General features: G+C 44.9%; 1 protein-coding gene across 1 annotated transcript in view; it reads left to right on the top strand.

Moving 5' to 3' along the window:
- Positions 1 to 4187: 4187 nt before the first annotated feature.
- The window catches only part of SEMA7A (semaphorin 7A (John Milton Hagen blood group)), a 46576-nt gene continuing 40490 nt past the window's right edge, over positions 4188 to 10273 (top strand). Inside the window, exon 1 of the mRNA XM_040413709.1 lies at positions 4188 to 4293. Within this exon, the coding sequence (XP_040269643.1) occupies positions 4194 to 4293 (100 nt within the window). The 5' untranslated portion in view covers positions 4188 to 4193. The remainder of the gene's footprint in view (positions 4294 to 10273) is intronic.

The raw sequence follows: 10273 nt of genomic DNA, 5'->3' as shown, positions 1-10273 counted from the left end.
GTCTATGAGGGGCCAAATTTTGTGGAGCCGGTCAAAAGCTGGGTGGCCTCTGGGACGGGAGGTGGTGTTGTCGCTAAAATGCAGGAAACGGAGGATGGCCTCAAATCGTGCCCTGGACATAGCAGCAGAGAACATGGGCATGTGATGAATCGGGTGCGTTGACCAATATGACCGCAATTCATGCTTTTTTGTCAGGCCCATGTTGAGGAGAAGGCCCAAAAAAATTTTAAGTTCGGAAACTTGGACTGGTTTCCACCGGAAAGGCTGGGCATAAAAGCTTCCCGGGTTGGCGGATATAAATTGTGTGGCATACTGGTTGGTCTCTGCCACGACTAAGTCCAAGAGCTCCGCAGTCAAGAACAGCTCAAAAAATCCCAGGGCCGAACCGATTTGAGCCGTCTCAACCCGAACTCCAGACTGGGCGGTGAAAGGGGGAACTACAGGTGCGGCTGAAGTTGGTGACTGCCAATCAGGGTTTGCCAGCACCTCAGGGATTCTAGGGGCTCTACGGGCCTGTCTGTGCGGTGGCTGCGACGGGGTAACTAGTGCACGTGCCACCGTACCAGCTTTAACTGCCCTTCTGGTGCTCGCCACGTCACCATGTTGTACGGCAGTGCTGGTACTAGGTCCAGGGAGGGCTGCGCTGCTGGTGTATGCCTCACCACGTGATCCGGCAGCGACAGCCCCACTCTGCTGCTCTTGAAGCGGATCCTGCATAACCTGTGGTCTAGCGACACGGGGCCGGGTACGCCTGGTGCTGCCAGGGACCTCCACCTCCTCGTCCGAACTTTGGGTCAGAAAGCCACTGCTTTCCACAGGTTCATATTCTGACCCGCTAGATTCATCAGATGAGGGTTCCCACTCCTCATCCGACTGGGTCAGAATCCTGTAGGCCTCTTCAGAAGAATACCCCCTGTTTGACATTTTGGACTACTAAATTTAGGGGTATTCCCTGAGACTACCCAAGAAAAAAAGCAAGCCTGTCTTACAAAGGGGAGGCTAGCGAAGTACCGGAGGCCGCTGCGGTTGATAAAAAATATCAAAACTGATTTATTTATCGCCGCAGTGCGTGTAAAATGAATGTGCAGTGATCAAAAAATATATATTTTTTGTCACTGCGGTGGGGCGGGCGTGGGTGAACGCACGTGTGGGCGACCGATCAGGCCTGATCGGGCAAACACTGCGTTTTGGGTGGAGGGCGAACTAAAGTGACACTAATACTATTATAGATCTGACCGTGATCAGTTTTGATCACTTACAGATACTATAAAAGTACAAATGCTGATTAGCGATACGCTATTCAGCGAATAAAAGTGACTGCGGTGCGGTGGGGTGGGCGCTAACTGACGCTAACTACCTAACCAAGGGGCCTAAACTATCCCTAAAACCTAACAGCCAATACCAGTGGAAAAAAAAAAGTGACAGTTTACACTGATCACTTTTTTTCCTTTCACTAGTGATTGACAGGGGCGATCAAAGGGGTGATCAAAGGGTTAATTGGGGTGCAGGGGGGTGATCAGGGGCTACAGTGAAGTGTTTGGTGTACTCACAGTTCAGTCTGCTTCTCTGCTGGATCCAACCGACGAAAAGGACCAGCAGAGAAGCAGAGAAGCCATATAACAGATCATATTTACTAATATGATCTATTATATGACTTTTGATTGGATTTTTTGAAAATCGCCAGCCTGCCAGCCAATGATCGTTGCTGGCAGGCTGGTGACGAACTTCTTCTTTGAATTTTGCCGGCCCGCGATGCGCATGCGCGGGCCGGCTTTGAGCGAAATCTCGCGTCTCGCGAGATGACGCGTATATGCGTGATTGTGCGCAGCGCTGCCACCTCCGGAACGCGAATCTGCGTACAGCGGTCCGGAGGTGGTTAAAGTTGGAATCCTCTGAAAATAAACAAAAGTTACATGTAACCCACGGGAAACAATAGAGTTAATTGTAATCCATGCGTGCAAATTTGTAATCCAATAGGAGGTATATTTGTAATCCACGGAACGATATAAAACAGTAGGTAGAAGCACATAAAATAGCAGCATGATGAGAACCATAGTCCCATGAGGCTCTCAAATAACCTGAGAAGGGGGGGACAAAGGAAAAACAATGCACAAACTTTGGCGCAAACTGGGATGTAGACAGTTGCTGAAGTGGGGGGAGTCCTAACAAATGTGGCCATCCACCTGAGGCTGCATCAAATGGCAACTGGACAAAATAAACTGGCCAACAGTCCTTCAGTATTCAGGACCAGTCCACACTGTAGCTCCCATAAGTTCTCTTTTATTGAAAAGAAGGAAACATTGAGTGTTGGGGTCCTTTAAATAAGGACCTCCACCTCCTCTTCAATACTAGAGCTGATGAAGCTCATAAGAGGACGCTCCTGCCTCTGATAAATAAGCCTAGCGGCTGTTGTTGTGCGCCACTGCCCTCTAGTGGTATCTTTTGAGGTTGGCTGAGCAGTCAGCCTGGAGAATGTTGTTGTTACTTCTTGCAAGCCGGGATCCCTTGCCGGTGCAGAGACAGGCAGAATCTCTGGCTGAAGGGGTTCTGGAAGGCAGTTGAGGGGTGCCTGTGGGAGCTTCCACGGTATGCATGTGATTCCAACACTTCCTGAACTTTATGGTGGCCATTATGGCGCATAACAGGTAAAATTTAGTGTTAGGACCCGTCTTACAGAGATCGCCTTGACGTCCGGCAGCTGAGGAGGAATAGGCTTCTCCTAGGAACTGGACTTCTCTCACAGATGTATTCTCAGGGAATGCTTTCTTCCTGGAACTCTGCAGTTGGTCTGTAGTTTCTGCTCCCTTCATCCAGCAGAGCTGATGGTGCTCTAGCCTGGATATGCATGGACATGTCTCAGCCGAGACTATGTCCTTGCTGTCCTCCCTAAGAAGGGGTTCTCCTGGACACTATCACACAGCCTTCCCCTAGCAGGGGTGACTGGCACTCTCTCACTAACTTCCTTCTCCACCCATACTGCAGGGTGTGGGTCCAGCCCACCTCTCCACAGAGGGGGAGCTAAGCCGGAATAAACCAATGAGTTGCTGCCATCTACTGGTAACCAGGCTAATTACATGAACAATTGCATTTAACATAGTTTTATATGCACATTTCTGGAAGACATGAGCAAAATCATATCTGATGACAGTATAAAGGCTCCTAGGAGATAGTAGCGGGGTAGAGGTGTGTAGTAACACAACTATGGGGTGTTACACATGGCAACATTTATAAAGAATAAATCACGGAAAATAATGCACTAACACAATAGATGCAAACACTATATATGGACTAAGCCCTCATTCTGGTATGATAAAATCTGAGACTCTCAGCCAATATATTTTGATCAAAACACATCTATGCCCGCCTATCAGCGAAAAGAATATAGTTAACTTATCACTTATGCTGCACAGTGAATACCTTAAAAGCAAAACAAAAAAAAAGCAATGGCAAAATTATAAAACATATTTAATAAATTATATGTACCCCAAAAATGGTGGAACTTGTGCTGCAAAACACAAGCCCTCATATAGTGATGCCAACATGGTTAAACATTATCATCATATACAGTATACTGTATATTCAATGAACACTAGACGGACGTGGATAAGATAAAAACAGATGAACCTCTTCTGCGGGCGCTGCCAAGGATACCATTCAAATGAAGCGTATAGTTTAAATGGCTTTTATTTGTCTACGTGTTTCAGGGGTGAATAACCCCCTTCATCAGGACATTAAAAAATGCTTTTTAATGTCCTGATGAAGGGGGTTATTCACCCCTGAAATGCGTAGACAAATAAAAGCCATTTAAACTATACGCCTTATTTGAATGGTATCCTTGGCAGCGCCCGCATAAGAGGTTCATCTGTTTTTATCTTATCCACGCCCGACTTCTACTCCGGCACCCGTACATTTTTTTTGGGCACAGGCAAGAACCCAGGCTTCAGCCAAGACCCCGTTTGCTGGTCAGGATATACACCAGCAGGAGCCTATACAGCTGTTGTGACTACCTCACAACAGCATCTGGTAATCGAATCTTTTAAGCATATATAATAATATTGTTAGCAATACCACACATGAGGCACTGTCCTCTCTCTCTTCCTTTTTTCTCTTGTTCTGCAATGAACACTAGAGGGAGTTTTAACCGAAATGACAGTCAGGCTAATCTTCCTTGTTCATCCATTCAGCTCTTCAACATGAAGCTGTACAGACACATACTTCTGAATGTCTCTCTTTTGATTCCTATAAGCCTGGCAAACATGAGGATGGATCCAAGATTGACCCATCCTGTGAAAGGTGAGTGCAACCTATACATCACACTGCCTGCAGATCCCATCTGTGACCCAGGGGCTGTCACAGTCCCTGGAAATACACTACAGGGCAGGATACAATAATGTGACAGCTATATCAGATAAAATGACGCAAATGATACAGAATGCTTCATGTTTTTAGTCAATTACATTAATCTGTAGCTCTGTAGTTTAGAAAATGTAATAGCAGGCACTGCTGTGCTGGTACAGTGGCATCTTTAAAAGGATTATCCTGAATGTACTGTGCGCCGTACCTGCTACGAAAGGCATAGCGACCAGATGGCTGTGATATAGTAATCTTGTATGGGATTAACACAACATATGTTTGTGACCCTATCTGAATTGCTGGCTGAATACTGTTAATTTGTTGTCTGTCATGAAGCCCATGTGTACTAGTAAGTTCACCCCTCCACTGTATGTGGTACCTGAAACAAAAAATGTGCCTCTTAAAAGTTTCAGTTCCGCGTTACTGGGATTTTTTACTATTTTTCATTATGGGGTAATGGTTATATTTTGTGGAACTTACAAACTTCCATAATGTTTCATTGGAAAATGAGTGAGGTAATGTAAGTAATATCTACATAACACATATTTGCATATTTCATTCTCTTTAATTTCCCAAAATATGATAATACCATGTGCTGTACAAGTATATCTCGATGCATAAATTTGAAGGCTTTTTTTTTTGCATTTGTGAGCTTAATATCAATTTCTGTTGGCAAAAATTTGGGAAATTTGCATTTGAAGCTTTGGAATACTCTGTTTATTTTTCAGTATGCTGTTTGAACGTTGCATTGCACATTATAAAACTGTCAGCCACAAAGAAAGCATGCAAAAAATGGCAGCTGGATGGTTCATACAGGGTTTGTCGCATTTAAAGAATCGCTTTCTATACGGGCATATGGTTCTAATAGGAGGGAGGTGATTAGGACCCTCCTTTATGAGTCAGGGGAAAAAAATGGTTTCAACTGTGGTGGACTCAATATGATCTTATTACATAGTAGTGCACTATATTTCTCCTACATCACTGCAGCCAGAAATATAAAAAAAAGGCAAAAATGTAAAAAGAAATTATATATACATACAGAACTTTGTTGTGTTCTAGCATCACTGTCTTCTAGTCCTTTAGGAAAACTAGAAGAATGGTCAGAACTCTGGAAACTGAAATTTAATGTGGATAAGTGCAAGATAATGCACCTGGGGCGTAAAAACCCAAGGGCAGAATATAGAATATTTGACACAGTCCTGACCTCAGTATCTGAGGAAAGGGATTTAGGAGTAATTATTTCAGAAGACTTAAAGGTGGGAAGACAATGTAATAGAGCAGCACGAAATGCCAGCAGAATGCTTGGATGTATAGGGAGAGGTATAAGCAGTAGAAAGAGTGAAGTGCTTATGCCGCTGTACAGAACACTGGTGAGACCTCACTTGGAGTATTGTGCGCAGTACTGGAGGCCATATCTCCAGAAGGATATAGATACTCTAGAGAGAGTTCAGAGAAGAGCTACTAAACTAGTACATGGATTGCAGGATAAAACTTACCAGGAAAGGTTAAAGGACCTTAATATGTATAGCTTGGAAGAAAGAAGAGACAGAGGGGATATGATAGAAACTTTTAAATACATAAAGGGAATCAACTCGGTAAAGGAGGAGAGCATATTTAAAAGAAGAAAAACTACCACAAGAGGACACAGTTTTAAATTAGAGGGGCAAAGGTTTAAAAGTAATATAAGGAAGTATTACTTTACTGAGAGAGTAGTGGATGCATGGAATAGCCTTCCTGCAGAAGTGGTAGCTGCAAATACAGTGAAGGGGTTTAAGCATGCATGGGATAGGCATAAGGCCATCCTTCATATAAGATAAGGGCCGGGGGCTATCCATAGTATTCAGTATATTGGGCAGACTAGATGGGCCAAATGGTTCTTATCTGCCGACACATTCTATGTTTCTATGTTTCTATGTATACATGTAAACGTGATGAAATGACGGTAATAACTGTAGCATGTAATGTCAATACAATCAAAATGTCGCTGCGGTGGGCATGAAACTTCATGTTTGGGCTCAAACCGTTGGCATCTATGTCAGACAATGCTGTCAATATATGCACATGCATGTCTGTTAGCAACTGGTGATCAAATGAAAGCCAAAAGGGTGCCCTGTACATAGATTTGGATGGTATACCTTGTTATAATTTTTTTTCCCATTGTATATAAAAGCATAGGTAAGTTCACCTTTTGATACAACTGGGTACCAGAAAAATCACGCCTTATATGATGTTGTCACGACGAGGTGTGGGAGGGAACGCCACACCAAACACAAGAGGTGGGGGGGAGGTATCTGGCCTAGAAGCTAGGGAGAGGAAATGGTCACCACCTTATGAATCCTAACCCTAGCCCTGACGGCTAATCGAATGAACGGACCTCAGTGGTAGGACCGTTCGTTAACTGGAACCTAAAGCCTGACTACCCTGTAATGCCTTGAGGTAGTGATAGGGTCCAAAGACGACCCATTCCTTAAGCTGAAGGAACAGGGGTCTTGGCTCAGATTAGATACCAGAAGGCAGGGGAAACAACACAAAACAAATTCAAAGGAATGAGACACTTAACTCCTGATGTAGAAGAAAGAGCAGGAACACCAGAGGAGACAACACACACCAGCTCTTCCACTTGCAAATTAAGCTATACACCTCAAGGAGTGAAGGGAGTAGCCAGACTTATGCTGCACCTGACTAGAGGTGTGGTCATTACCATCAACAACAAAGTCAAATTAAAAGAGGCTGTCCGATCACGTGCAGACAGCCTCTCCGACCTTCTAACACCTAGCCTGGGAGTGACTGTGACAGTACCCCCCCTTCTACGGATGGCTTCCGGACACCCAGGATCAATTTTCTCAGGATGAGCTCTGTGATAGGCCCTCACCAGACGATTAGCATTAATGTCAGTCGCTGGGACCCATATCCTCTCCTCAGGTCCGTAACCCCATCCAGTGCACGAGATACTGGAGGGATCTACAGAGAACTTGGGAGTCAATTATCTTGACAATTTCAAATTCCAAATTACCGTCCACCATGACAAGAGTGGGGGGCAAGGAGGACGGCACAACAGGTTCAACATATCTCTTCAACAACTACCTATGAAACACATTATGAATCTTCAAAGCTTGAGGAAGCTCAAGAAGAAAGGCTACAGGGCCAAAGCCAAGAACGAAGACCACTCCTCCTGGTTCTCGGAAACAAAACATCTCAAATAAGTCTCCAGATTCTGATTCATGCATTCGGTCTGTCCGTTCGACTGAGGATGAAAGGCCGAAGAGAAGGACAATTGTACCCCCATACGAGTACAGAACGCCTTCCAGAATTTGAAAACAAACTGAGTCCCTCTATCAGACACCACATCAGAGGGAAACACCTGTGCAAGAGTTTTAGCATTGGGAAGACCTGGTAATGCTATAAAGTGCGCCATCTTACTAAATCGATCATCAACAACCAGAATCACAGTTTTCCCTGAAGAATTAGGGAAATCTGTGATAAAATCCATGGATAAATGCGTCCATGGTCTGGACTGGATGGGTAGCGGAAGCAAAGACCCGGAAGGCTGAGTATGTGTCACCTTAGCACGTGCACAAGTACTACAGGCTGACACATAGTCCTCAACACACTTAAGCCTCCAGAATGTATGAGATATGAGATCAACAGTGGATCTGCTCCCAGGGTGTCCTGCGAGAACAGTACAGTGATGTTCCTTGAACACCTTGTGATGTAATTCAGATGGAACAAACAACTTCCCCGGAGGGCAAGAATCCGGTGCATCTCCCTGAGCCTCCAACACCTCTGCCTCCATGTCGGGATATAGGGCGGTTATAACTACCCCTTCGGACAATATAGGACCAGGATCTTCCGAATCACCTCCCCCAGGAAAGCTATGCAACAAAGCAACAGCCTTGACATTCTTAACCACAGGGCGATAGGTGACAATGAAATTAAATCTGGTAAAAAACAAAGTCCATCTGTCCTGTCTTGGGTTCAGTCGTTTAGCCAACTCCAAGTGAGCAAGATTTTTGTGATCAGTAAGCACAGAAATAGGATGGATTGCTCCTTCCAACCAATGATGCCATTCTTCAAAAGCCAACTTAATGGCCAGCAATTCCCTATTACCCACGTCAATATTTCTTTCAGCAGTCTAGAGTTTCTTAGAGAAAAATGCACATGGGCACCATTTACTGGGTGAAGGACCCTGCGACAAGACCGCTCCTACCCCAACCTCGGATGCGTCAACTTCCACAATGAACGGCTGTGACACATCCGGTTGCACCAGAATAGGGGCAGAAGTGAAACACTCCTTCACAGATGAAAAGGCTTGTAATGCCGCATCAGATCAAACAGAGAAATCAGCACCCTTCCTAGTCATGTCTGTTAAAGGTTTAACAACAGTCGAATAGTTCAGGATGAATTTACGGTAGTAGTTGGTAAACCCCAAAAACCGCATAAGCGCCTTCAGATTTTCGGGTTGATCCCAGTCCAACACGGCACAGACTTTCTCGGGATCCATACGAAAACCTGAGGATGAGAGCAGGTAACCCAGGAATTGCACTTCCTGAACTGCAAATACACACTTTTCTATCTTAGCATATAACTTTTTCTCTCTTAGGATCTGTAACACCTGTCACACATGATCCTGATGAGTCTCCATATCGGGAGAATAAATTAATATGTCATCCAGATATATAACAACAAACCTCCCCACCAGATGATGAAAGATGTCATTGATAAAGTGTTGAAAAACCACTGGAGCATTGGTTAACCCAAATGGCATGACCAGATTCTCAAAATGGCCCTCAGGGGTATTAAATGCATTCTTCCAATCATCCCCCTCATTGATCCTTACCAGATGTTAAGCCCCCCTCAGATCCAAATTAGAGAACACCTTGGCACCGACAATCTGATTAAACAAATCCAGGATTAAAGGAAGAGGGTTAGGATCACAGACGGTAATAAGGTTGAGCTCACGGAAGTCCAGACATGGCCTCAGGGTACCATCCTTCTTTTTTACAAAGAAAAAGCCAGCAGCGACAGGGGATTTGGGTGGTCTGATATGTCCCTTCGCCAAACTCTCGGATATATATTCTCGCATAACCTTTCTTTCGGGTACCGAAAGATTATACAGCCGAGATTTGGGCAGTTTAGCTCCGGGAATAAGAGCTAAACCAAACACAAGAGTAAGTTTTCTTGCTCCCCACCCACACCACCAATAGTAACTTGGGGATTAAATGTCTTTTTCTTGTTTTTACCTTGACGCTGCAAGAACGGACAACTATTCACAAAATGTCCCTTCTTTCCACAACAAAAACAGACCCCCTTCATATAACCAAAGCTCTTACCAGCAATCCCAGGAGTAGCTCCCCCTAGCTGCATAGGCTCATCACAAGGCGTAAACTCGAGAGTCCCACCACCCAAAGTGTCAGAGGGAGCCGCCATCTCATATGATAGTACCTCCTGAGAATGAGGGACTTTTGATCTCTCTCTCAGACGTCTATCTATACATACAGCAAGTGACATGGCTGCTTCCAAAGACTCAGGATTCTCGTGAAAGGCCAACGCGTCTTTCAACCTCTCAGGTAATTCCTGACAGAATGGACTACGCAGAGCTGGATCATTCCACTCTGTATCCGTAGCCCATCTCCTAAATTCAGAGCAATAGATCTCCACAGACCGCTTTTCCTGCCGCAAGCCACACAAGTTAGTCTTGGCTAGGGAAATCCGATCCGGGTCGTCGCAAATCAAACCCAGAGCTCTGAAAAACTCGTCCACCCACCGGAGGGATTGTGATCCAGTCGGCAAAGAAAAGGCCCAAGCCTGGGCATCTCTTTTAAGCAGCAACATGATGATACCCACTCTTTGACTCTCATCGCCAGAAGAGCGAGGACGCAGCTTAAAATATAACTTACATGACTCCCTAAACAGGGTGAAA

The sequence above is a fragment of the Bufo bufo genome, chromosome 1, assembly GCF_905171765.1.
Source record: "Bufo bufo chromosome 1, aBufBuf1.1, whole genome shotgun sequence".
In the NCBI taxonomy this organism is placed as follows: Eukaryota; Metazoa; Chordata; class Amphibia; order Anura; family Bufonidae; genus Bufo; species Bufo bufo.
The sequence above is the reverse complement of the archived record's forward strand: the minus strand, read 5'-3'. Positions and strand labels throughout refer to the sequence as shown.